The 12,116-nt window shown below is 38.7% G+C and overlaps 1 protein-coding gene and 1 long non-coding RNA gene across 2 annotated transcripts; both read right to left on the bottom strand.

Annotated features, from left to right (window-relative positions):
* Window positions 1-3,361: 3,361 nt before the first annotated feature.
* On the bottom strand, window positions 3,362-5,341 carry LOC125383193. The gene is made up of 3 exons (XR_007222683.1): window positions 5,189-5,341; window positions 4,298-4,371; window positions 3,362-3,419 (listed from the first exon to the last, which is right to left on the bottom strand). It is a non-coding gene; the product is annotated as an uncharacterized LOC125383193 (long non-coding RNA).
* A 4,155-nt stretch (window positions 5,342-9,496) lies between these two features.
* On the bottom strand, window positions 9,497-11,833 carry LOC124136409. Its single transcript, XM_046502337.2, has 3 exons — window positions 11,675-11,833; window positions 10,831-10,904; window positions 9,497-9,961 (listed from the first exon to the last, which is right to left on the bottom strand). The coding sequence occupies exons 1-3, from the start codon at window positions 11,706-11,708 to the stop codon at window positions 9,758-9,760; spliced, it is 312 nt and encodes a 103-aa protein (XP_046358293.2). The 5' UTR covers window positions 11,709-11,833; the 3' UTR covers window positions 9,497-9,757.
* Window positions 11,834-12,116: the final 283 nt, after the last annotated feature.

Raw genomic sequence — 12,116 nt, forward strand, 5'->3', positions numbered from 1 at the left:
GTTTGGAAAAATGGTCCCTTGAACATATTTGCCCATGAAAGACGTATACTTTACTAGTCGCTTCCCTTGACACCACGCTAAGATAGAAGCTGGTGTACGAAAACCTACACAACTCCCATGAATATTTTGTTTTATAATGGAGTTTTTATTATTATTAATCCCATAGAAAGGGGAAACATAGATAAACTTTTACTGTTACTTTTATCATTTGTCATGATACGTTGACAGTGAAGAATATGCATTTACAATTGGAACTGAAATGACATAATTACTATTAAGAAATTAGTTATAAAAGATAAGGGAATTTCCAAGCGTTGTACAAAAGTAAACACACATTCACATCCATACACATTCACAAGAGACAAATACTTGATCAGTTGTAAAAGACATAGTACACAAGAATATAATTAAAGTGGGACCGGCGACGTATATGAAATGTCCCATCTGCTGATGAGTATGTCAGTCATTCTCTTTCACTTATATTGTTACCAAATGTTTACGACAGATTCAAGTTGGGAATACCATCCGTCAAAAGGTACCAATCTGTAAACTTTGAAATCAAGACAAATAAACAAACATAAGTTAACACTAAGACCACTAGTAGATACCTTGATGATAAACCAAAGCAACAGTGGCATACATCGTGAAGAACGTGCGATACGTGCGGGATAAAGAGCAAAATGTAAACACAGACGTGGAAACAAAGTGCAGCAGCAAAAACCAAAATGGCGTCGTTTGTGAATAACGGAAGTAGCAACGGTCTCCATGGAGATCAATCGACGATCGTCACCTCTCGCTCTTTTCCGTAAACTGCTTATACCGGAATGACACGATTGATCACGATTGAGAAATCTATGTTATGACATTAGTCTACATGGAATCTTCCCAATCTTCAAATCAATATTTCTATTTCTTGTAATATAACTAGAGTTTGACAACAAAGTATGTTTCTATAAAAAATAATATATATAAACCTATGTCCATTAAACGTTTTCAGGGGCGTGTTTTCGCTAAAAAAAAGATTCAGCACATAACCTTCTTTACATCAGCGACCCGTGAAGATCCGGGGTAGAGTAGGTCTTCAGCAACCGATGCTTGCCGTAAAAGGCGACTATGCTTGTCGTAAGAGGCGACTAACGGGATCGGGTGGTCAGGCTCGCTGACTTGGTTGATGCATGTCATCGATCCCAATTGCGTGGATCGATGCTCATGATATTAATCACTGGATTGTCTAGTCCAGACTCGACTATTTGCAGGCCGCCGTCATATAGCTGGAATATTGCTGAGTGCGGCATTAAACAACAAACCAACCAACCAACTTTACATCAGCGATTATCATCACCGGGAATAACATTGTAATTCATCAAAGTTTGAGATGATCAATCGTCTACTTGTGTTTCATTCAGAAGCATGAAAAAACAGAAAACGATATTAAACGACCGGTCGTAATTAGCTGCGGTATCTCTGTGTTGCTCTCTATAAACGATGTTGATAGTGACTTGACACCACACTTAAATTGTTGTCATCCCAACTTGGTTCATGTACCATTAACGGTAAACACCGTGAGCACGTAACGCCGGGCATACCATGTCAACAAATCCCTACTGAAGTACAAAATTTAATCACGTAATTACACTGTCTGGTTATAAAAAAGGGTTCATTGAATATCAGGATCTATGTTTGTAATCCATTTGATTAATTTTATTCAGTACATTTACCTTAGATATTTTCTGCATTTTTACTATGGACACATTGATAACTATCTTAACTTTGAGGCAGGAGTAACGTGCTTTCTTCCAATCAATCAGTCATTTTGTCAAATCATCTTTCGCTCACGGTCAATGATCCTATGGTATCATCTTTTTAAGAGTGAGTGAGTGAGGGAGTGAGTGATCGAGGGAGGGAGGTTTTACGCGCGCTTTTAGCAATAATCCAGCAATATCATGGCAGGTGACACCAGAAATGGGCCTCACACATTGTACCAATGTCGGGAATCGAACCCGGGTCTTCGGCGTGACGAGCGAACGCTTTAACCACTGGGCTACCCGACCGTCCCCTTTTTTAAAAGAAACCTTATCATTGTTCCACATATGTATGATGATATGCGTACATACGAAATATATTCTAAAACATTCCTAACTGTAAATTATGACACGAAACATGTTGATGTTATTCGGCAACAATCATAAGAGGGAGGCACGCCCTGTCCTACACTGCTTTACCTGCCCTAGAGCGCTTGCACGTCTGGACCTGTCAATCCAGTGATTGACATCACGAACCTCGATCCATGCAATTGGTTCTGGTTCTGGTTCTGGTTTGTTGTTTAACGCCGCACTAAGCAGTATTCCAGCTGTATGACGGCGATCTGTAAATAATCGAGTCTGGATAGACAATCCAGTGATTGATATCATGAGCATCGATCCACGCAATTGGGATCGATGACATGCATCAACCAAGTCAGCGAGCCTGACCATGCACCCGATCCCGTTAGTCGCCTTTTACGACAAGCACAGTCGCCTTTTACGGCAAGCATGGGTTGCTGAAGACCTATTCTACCCCGGAATCTTCACGGGTCCCATGCAATCAGGTGGCTTACTGTATACGTGTAACATCCGATCTGCGTTGTTTTAGGAAGAGCCTTAGCGAGGAATAACCATAACCTACAGGTATTTTTGGAGAGGTAAAATTAATGAATAAGCAATAATTATCCTTGACGTTAGGAGCCGACCATTTAATATTCGGGTGGAGGGGGGAAAGGGTTTTGTATGGAGATTAGATATATTTTCAGCTACAGTTGCAAACAACTTTTCTTTTTAATTAAAACTATGAGCCTGAATATGTTTTTAAGAAAAACACCATGAAACAATGTAATTTTGGGGGCAGACATAATTACTATTTTCAAGAATTTTCTGGAACAGTATATATACTATGTTTCGATAAAATCCCACCCCATTCCCACTCTCCATAAAGGGATTATCAATTTGCGTGTCCTTTAGTGAATACAAATAAAATGCGAATACACAAGACGCGTTCATCAAGCACCAACGTTTATCATTTACATTTTAAGGATATTAAATTATAATTTTAAATTCATGTATAAAACAGTATGTATTATTTATGTTCTCAAAATAACCCAAATAGTCCAAAATTGTTCGTCCGAAAGGTCCTAAAACAAGTAGTTCACACAACACTGGCACAGCAAACAACTCCAAAGTCTATCTCTCCGTGAAGAAACTCTGGAACATGTATTTCACACAGGACACAAGGACGGCCGAGCACGACTGGGGCTGATTGGATTCTTCACCAAGATCTATCTCCACAACTTGAGGGCGGGCTCTGGGGGCAAGGACTGGGAGGGAGGTCTGGGGGTCGGGCTGGGATGAGAGGGGGTTGACGGTGATCGTGAAGTCACTGGTGCGCTTATAAAGAGGAAATAGATGTCCTTAAATAATTGAAATCAGTATCAATCTATAGTTCAAATAGCTTGAACTATGAAGAAAATATCCGTTATTTGTATTCTACCTTATCTTGATATTCATTAAAACAAATAGGAAGTGAAGATATACAGCCAACAGACTAACATACATAAAAGCGACAAAAATATTTCAATAATCATAATAAAATAACTAAGTGTCCATTTCTACTAAGTATGTGTTTCTAAAACTTTGGTTATGTGAGGGAGAGGTAGAAAAATGCAAGTCGTCTTTCTTGTATTGAGTACTGGTTATCAGAATCTTCGTGATTGTCAAGTATTTCATATTTGTCTCTTTTTTTATCGTTTTATTTCTTTTTGGAGTAGACAAACAATACGTTTACAGATTATAGTTCACATACAATTTTAAATACATGCAAAGAACAAAGTATGTCTATGGATGATAACAATCAAAAGAATTGCAGTGTCAGGAAAGCAAGATCTAGTTGGAATTGTGTAAGTTAGAGGATTACTCACATAACTAGTGAGTCTGTGACAGTAACCAAAATGTCATGAAGTGTGTGTATTTACATGGGGAATATAACGTATTGCTGACGATGTATTATAACGCGTGAGTTGGTTATTTCTGGTTTGATGTGATGGAAATTTGGTAGGGATTCGGAAATGTTTGATGTGAATGTTTGTTCAGTTATAGTTGTAATACGATTTAAACATCATTTGTTTTTCTTGATATCCTACTAAAAATACATATTAGTCTTAATAAAATAACTTGTTTCGAACTGTTGTTAGTTGCAAACGTTCTCGAAATTTGTTTTTCTTACTAAAAGGACACACTCAAACAACTTGAACCCAATGATGACCTACAGGATCAGGGACAGGAAGAGTCTTTTGGGAGACGGGGGCCTGGTAGTTCCTAAACCTGTAGAGATCGTCCTGGGCTATAATGGAATAAATAAAATATAACTTAAAAAAATAAAAAAGACGTTTCTAGGGACTGAGTGGCAGCCGCCATTTTGGATCCCCATTTTACAGACCAAATACAACAGACTATTGCCCAAACTAGACTCAGTCTACTGAAAGAAACACAGCGCTTGTGTGTTTTTCATGAGCCCAACTAACAGGATTCGGTGCCAGGAAGTTTGGAAAAATGGTCCCTTGAACATATTTGCCCATGAAAGACGTATACTTTACTAGTCGCTTCCCTTGACACCACGCTAAGATAGAAGCTGGTGTACGAAAACCTACACAACTCCCATGAATATTTTGTTTTATAATGGAGTTTTTATTATTATTAATCCCATAGAAAGGGGAAACATAGATAAACTTTTACTGTTACTTTTATCATTTGTCATGATACGTTGACAGTGAAGAATATGCATTTACCATGGGAATTGAAATGACATAATTACTATTACTATTAATGACCGTAATTAGTTACAAATGATACCGGAATTTCCAAGCGTTTTACAAAAGTAAACACACATTCACATCCATACACATTCATAAGAGACAAATACTTGATCAGTTGTAAAAGACATAGTACACAAGCATATAATACAAGTGGGATCGGCGAAGCACATGAAATGTCCCATCTGCTGATGAGTATGTCAGTCATTCTCTTTCACTTTTATTGTTACCAAATGTTTACGACAGATTCAAGTTGGGAATACCATCCGTCAAAAGGTATCAATCTGTAAACTTTGAAATCAAGATAAAAAGCAAACATAAGTTAACACTAAGACCACTAGTAGATACCTTGATAATAAACCAAAGCAACAGTGGCATACATCGTGAAGAACGTGCGATACGTGCGGGATAAAGAGCAAAATGTAAACACAGACGTGGAAACAAAGTGCAGCAGCAACAACCAAAATGGCGTCGTTTGTGAATAACGGAAGTAGCAACGGTCTCCATGGAGATCCATCGACGATCGTCACCTCTCGCTCTTTTCCGTAAACTGCTTATACCGGAATGACACGATTGATCACGATTGAGAAATCTATTATACTGTTATGACATTAGTCTACATGGAATCTTCCCAATCTACAAATCAATATTTCTATTTCTTGTAATATAACTAGAGTTTGACAACATAGTATGTTTCTATAAAGAATATTATATATAAACCTATGTCCATTAAACGTTTTCAGAGGCGTGTTTTTGCGAAATAAAACGATTCAGCACATAACCTCCTTTACATCAGCGACCCGTAAAGGTCCGGGGTAGAATAGGTCTTCAGCAACCCTTGCTTGCCGTAAAAGACGACTATGCTTGTCGTAAGAGGCGACTAACAGGTTCGGGTGGTCAGGCTCGCTGACTTGGTTGATGCATGTCATCGATCCCAATTGCGTGGATCGATGCTCATGATATTAATCACTGGATTGTCTAGTCCAGACTCGATTATTTGCAGGCCGCCGTCATATAGCTGGAATATTGCTGAGTGCGGCGTCCACAACAAACCAACCAACCAACTTTACATCAGCGATTATCATCACCGGGAATAACATTGTTATTCATCAAGGTTTGAGATGATCAATACGTCTACTTGTGTTTCATTCAGAAGCATGAAAAAACAGAAAACGATATTAAACGACCGGTCGTAATTAGCTGCGGTATCTCTGTGTTGCTCTCTATAAACGATTTTGATAGTGACTTGACGCTACACTTAAATTGCTAACTTGTTTGATAGGCATTACTTAGAAGTTGGCGGATGACAAGATAGACACAATTTTATGGATAACAACTTCTTTAATACTGTAAAAAGCGACGTTTCGGTATAGATCCTTATACCGTTGTCAAGCAAGACTGAATGAGGGACATAGTGCAGAATATATATAGCAAGTGGAGGATTAACAGTAGAGGATTAACAGTAACAACAAGGGCATACACGAGTGGGATAACATAGGTGATTATTGTTTGATGAGTTCATAGTAGGCGGATGGGATGAAATAGCCTTGATCTCTGTTGCTTGTTGGGTTGTGGCGGCGAATGTGGACTGCTTCTGTTAGTTTTCTTTTGGTGAAATCATGGAGGTTGTTGGCGAGGATTTGGACGTTGTCCCAGTTGATGATGTGATTGGGACAGTTGATGATATGGTCCGAGATGGCTGATTTGCTGTCGGATTTGATGGTGGAGGTTTTATGCTCTTTGATTCTAGTGTTGATTGGGCGGGAGGTTTCACCTACGTAAGATTGCCCGCAGTTGCAGTCAACTTTGTAGACTACACCTTTAACCTCTTGGGGTTTAGATGTGTTCCTGCCGTTGGCTCTTAGCAGGGTGTTGAGGGAGTTGGAGCTGGTGAAGTGGGTGTCGATGTTGGCTTGCTGTTTGAGGAGGCGGCTGATGATGTGGGAGGCTTTTCCTATGAACGGGAGGGCGATGCGGAAGGGCGCTGATTCGGGTTTAGGGGCCGCATGTCTGGGTGTGGGATAGAGTACAGAGGCGATGACTTTGTCGACTAGTTTGGCCGGATAATTTTTTAGGTGGGTGAAGACTTGGCGGAGGTGTGCGATCTTAAATTGTTGTCATCCCAACTTGGTTCATGTACCATTAACGGTATACACCGTGAGCACGTAACGCCGGGCACACCATGTCAACAAATCCCTACTGAAGTACAAAATTTAATCACGTAATTACACTGTCTGGTTACAAAAAGGGGTTCATTGAATATCAGGATCTATGTTTGTAATCCATTTGATTAATTTTATTCAGTACATTTACTATGGACACATTGATAACTATCTTAACTTTGAGGCAGGAGTAACGTGTTTTTCTTCCCATCAATCAGTCATTTTGTCAAATCATCTTTCGCTCACGGTCAATGATCCTATGGTATCATCTTTTTGTGAGTGAGTGAGTGAGTGAGTGATCGAGTGAGGGAGGTTTTACGCGCGCTTTTAGCAATAATCCAGCAATATCATGGCAGGAGACACCAGAAATGGGCCTCACACATTGTACCAATGTCGGGAATCGAACCCGGGTCTTCGGCGTGACGAGCGAACGCTTTAACCACTAGGCTACCCGACCGTCCCCTTTTTTAAAAGAAACTTTATCATTGTTCCACATATGTATAATGATATGCGTACATACGAAATATATTCTAAAACATTCCTAACTGTAAATTATGACACGAAACATGTTGATGTTATTCGGCAACAATCATAAGAGGGAGGCACGCCCTGTCCTACACTGCTTTACCTGCCCTAGAGCGCTTGCACGTCTGGACCTGTCAATCCAGTGATTGACATCACGAACCTCGATCCATGCAATTGGTTCTGGTTCTGGTTCTGGTTTGTTGTTTAACGCCGCACTAAGCAGTATTCCAGCTGTATGACGGCGATCTGTAAATAATCGAGTCTGGACTAGACAATCCAGTGATTGATATCATGAGCATCGATCCACGCAATTGGGATCGATGACATGCATCAACCAAGTCAGCGAGCCTGACCACCCGATCCCGTTAGTCGCCTTTTACGACAAGCACAGTCGCCTTTTACGGCAAGCATGGGTTGCTGAAGACCTATTCTATCCCGGAATCTTCACGGGTCCTATGCAATCAGGTGGCTTACTGTATATGTGTAACATCCGATCTGCGTTGTTTTAGGAAGAGCCTTAGCGAGGAATTACCATAACCTACAGGTATTTTTGGAGAGGTAAAATTAATGAATAAGCAATAATTATCCTTGACGTTAGGAGCCGACCATTTAATATTCGGGTGGAGGGGGGAAAGGGTTTTGTATGGAGATTAGATATATTTTCAGCTACAGTTGCAAACAACTTTTCTTTTTAATTAAAACTATGAGCCTGAATATGTTTTTAAGAAAAACACCATGAAACAATGTAATTTTGGGGGCAGACATAATTACTATTTTCAAGAATTTTCTGGAACAGTATATATATTATGTTTGGCGAAACCGCATTATCGGTGGTTTGAGAAGGGAGCTAACTCCGTTTGCCTAATCGAAAGTTCGAGGTGGGCTCACATTCGAAACTAAACGCACTTGTTGTTGAGAATATGTACAGTGTAAACTAACCCGCATTACGAACTGCTATTTTGTCTATTTAAAACAAGTATTATTACTTATAATTGGATTAGAATGTACAAACGCGATGACAATACAGCAGAACTCACTTCTACGAACATCGCCAAACTAGGTCGCGGGGTCATTAATATTCATGAGTTATTCCTTTTATGGAACATGTTCTCGGAAAAGTTTGAGGCTTGTATCATGACTGTCATGTCCGAGATCAATTCAAGTGTAGACATATTTCAAGCGGCAAACTTATCATCAGATTGATGTGTTATACTGGAAAAAGTAGAATGAGTGGTATTGCCTCTGTAAATTTAAATTGAAGTAGATCTAAGTTTCTTGCTTTGTAACTATTTTTGCAAAACTAGTGTGGTCAGCTATGATGACGTTATTCAAACTTCAAAGACTTTGTGTGCATTTATAAAGATATTTCCCATCAATATTACAAAATGAGAATAATATATAATGTCACATACCCATGCAAATGTGAGCCCACTAGTCTAAATGAATCAGTCAACCCAATGAAGCCCAGCGATTTACAAATGTGGGCCCACCTGTTTCGATCACTATAAGACGGGAACAATGTGGGCTTACATTTTAGAAAATGGTTATAAGTAAGCCAGGCTAATGAAGCTTAGCGATTTATAAATGTGGTCCCTCCTGTTGCAATCACTATGACGGAAGAACGTCTTCCTACTAGGAGATATACAAATATGGGCCCACTTGTTTCGATCACCATATATGACGGGAACAATGTGGGCCCACATTTGAGAAAATGGTTATCACCACTAAACCAATCTAAGAAGATGTACGGATGGAAATGTACAACATGTACGGACATTTAATTAAGAATACGTTTTACCTTAGGGATTAGCTGGGCATTTAATAGCTGGACCAACAACGTACAGCATGACTGACGCCATTTCTCGCAAATACGAAAACAACGGAGATAGCTCCCGTTTGAATTTAGAGTGACCTCCCTTTCCCAATATGAACCACTGATAATGCGGTTTCGATAAAATCCCACCCTATTCCCACTCTTCATAAAGGGATTATCAATTTGCGTGTCCTTTAGTGAATACAAATAAAATGCGAATACACAAGACGCGTTCTTCAAGCACCAACGTTTATCATTTACATTTTAAGGATATTATAATATAATTTTAAATTCATGTATAAAACAGTATGTATTATTTATGTTCTCAAAATAACCCAAATAGTCCAAAATTGTTCGTCCGAAAGGTCCTAAAACAAGTAGTTCACACAACACTGGCACAGCAAACAACTCCAAAGTCTATCTCTCCGTGAAGAAACTCTGGAACATGTATTTCACACAGGACACAAGGACGGCCGAGCACGACTGGGGCTGATTGGATTCTTCACCAAGATCTATCTCCACAACTTGAGGGCGGGCTCTCGGGGCAGGGACGGGGAGGGAGGTCTGGGGGTCGGGCTGGGATGAGAGGGGGTTGACGGTGATCGTGAAGTCACTGGTGCGCTTATAAAGAGGAAATAGATGTCCTTAAATAATTGAAATCAGTATCAATCTATAGTTCAAATAGCTTGAACTATGAAGAAAATATCCGTTATTTGTATTCTACCTTATCTGGATATTTATTAAAACAAATAGGAAGTGAAGATATACAGCCAACAGACTAACATACATAAAAGCGACAAAAATATTTCAATAATCATAATAAAATAACAAAGTGTCCATTTCTACTAAGTATGTGTTTCTAAAACTTTGGTTATGTGAGGGAGAGGTAGAAAAATGCAAGTCGTCTTTCTTGTATTGAGTACTGGTTATCAGAATCTTCAGGTATTTCATATTTGTCTCTTTTTTTATCGTTTTATTTCTTTTTGGAGTAGACAAACAATACGTTTACAGATTATAGTTCACATACAATTTTAAATACATGCAAAGAACAAAGTATGTCTATGGATGATAACAATCAAAAGAATTGCAGTGTCAGGAAAGCAAGATCTAGTTGGAATTGTGTAAGTTAGAGGATTACTCACATAACTAGTGAGTCTGTGACAGTAACCAAAATGTCATGAAGTGTGTGTATTTACATGGGGAATATAACGTATTGCTGACGATGTATTATAACGCGTGAGTTGGTTATTTCTGGTTTGATGTGATGGAAATTTGGTAGGGATTCGGAAATGTTTGATGTGAATGTTTGTTCAGTTATAGTTGTAATACGATTTAAACATCATTTGTTTTTCTTGATATCCTACTAAAATACATATTAGTCTTTAATAAAATAACTTGTTTCGAACTGTTGTTAGTTGCAAACGTTCTCGAAATTTACTTTTCTTACTAAAAGGACACACTCAAACAACTTGAACCCAATGATGACCTACAGGATCAGGGACAGGAAGAGTCTTTTGGGAGACGGGGGCCTGGTAGTTCCTAAACCTGTAGAGATCGTCCTGGGCTATAATGGAATAAATAAAATATAACTTAAAAAAATAAAAAAGACGTTTCTAGGGACTGAGTGGCAGCCGCCATTTTGGATCCCCATTTTACAGACCAAATACAACAGACTATTGCCCAAACTAGACTACTAACAGGATTCGGTGCCAGGAAGTTTGGAAAAATGGTCCCTTGAACATATTTGCCCATGAAAGACGTATACTTTACTAGTCGCTTCCCTTGACACCACGCTAAGGTAGAAGCTGGTGTACGAAAACCTACACAACTCCCATGAATAATTTGTTTTATAATGGAGTTTTTATTATTATTAATCCCATAGAAAGGGGAAACATAGATAAACTTTTACTGTTACTTTTATCATTTGTCATGATACGTTGACAGTGAAGAATATGCATTTACCATGGGAATTGAAATGACATAATTACTATTACTATTAATAACCGTAATTAGTTACAAATGATACCGGAATTTCCAAGCGTTTTACAAAAGTAAACACACATTCACATCCATACACATTCATAAGAGACAAATACTTGATCAGTTGTAAAAGACATAGTACACAAGCATATAATACAAGTGGGACCGGCGAAGTACATGAAATGTCCCATCTGCTGATGAGTATGTCAGTCATTCTCTTTCACTTTTATTGTTACCAAATGTTTACGACAGATTAAAGTTGGGAATACCATCCGTCAAAAGGTATCAATCTGTAAACTTTGAAATCAAGATAAAAAGCAAACATTAGTTAACACTAAGACCACTAGTAGATACCTTGATAATAAACCAAAGCAACAGTGGCATACATCGTGAAGAACGTGCGATACGTGCGGGATAAAGAGCAAAATGTAAACACAGACGTGGAAACAAAGTGCAGCAGCAACAACCAAAATGGCGTCGTTTGTGAATAACGGAAGTAGCAACGGTCTCCATGGAGATCCATCGACGATCGTCACCTCTCGCTCTTTTCCGTAAACTGCTTATACCGGAATGACACGATTGATCACGATTGAGAAATCTATTATACTGTTATGACATTAGTCTACATGGAATCTTCCCAATCTACAAATCAATATTTCTATTTCTTGTAATATAACTAGAGTTTGACAACATAGTATGTTTCTATAAAGAATATTATATATAAACCTATGTCCATTAAACGTTTTCAGAGGCGTGTTTTTGCGAAATAATACGATTCAGCACATAACCTCCTTTA

Source organism: Haliotis rufescens, unplaced genomic scaffold, assembly GCF_023055435.1.
Source record: "Haliotis rufescens isolate VD_foot unplaced genomic scaffold, xgHalRufe1.0.p SCAF_22, whole genome shotgun sequence".
In the NCBI taxonomy this organism is placed as follows: Eukaryota; Metazoa; Mollusca; class Gastropoda; order Lepetellida; family Haliotidae; genus Haliotis; species Haliotis rufescens.

What these genes read in the sequence shown, in the direction of transcription:
- LOC124136409 (XM_046502337.2), bottom strand. Translation starts at nt 11,708, where the DNA reads ATGTATGCCACTGTTGCTTTGGTTTATTATCAAG. An exon ending in TGCTTTGGTTTATTATCAAG is followed by an intron (nt 10,905 to 11,674) that starts GTATCTACTAGT and finishes ATTCCATTATAG; the next exon opens with CCCAGGACGATCTCTACAGG. An exon ending in CTCTTCCTGTCCCTGATCCT is followed by an intron (nt 9,962 to 10,830) that starts GTAGGTCATCAT and finishes CCTCTTTATAAG; the next exon opens with CGCACCAGTGACTTCACGAT.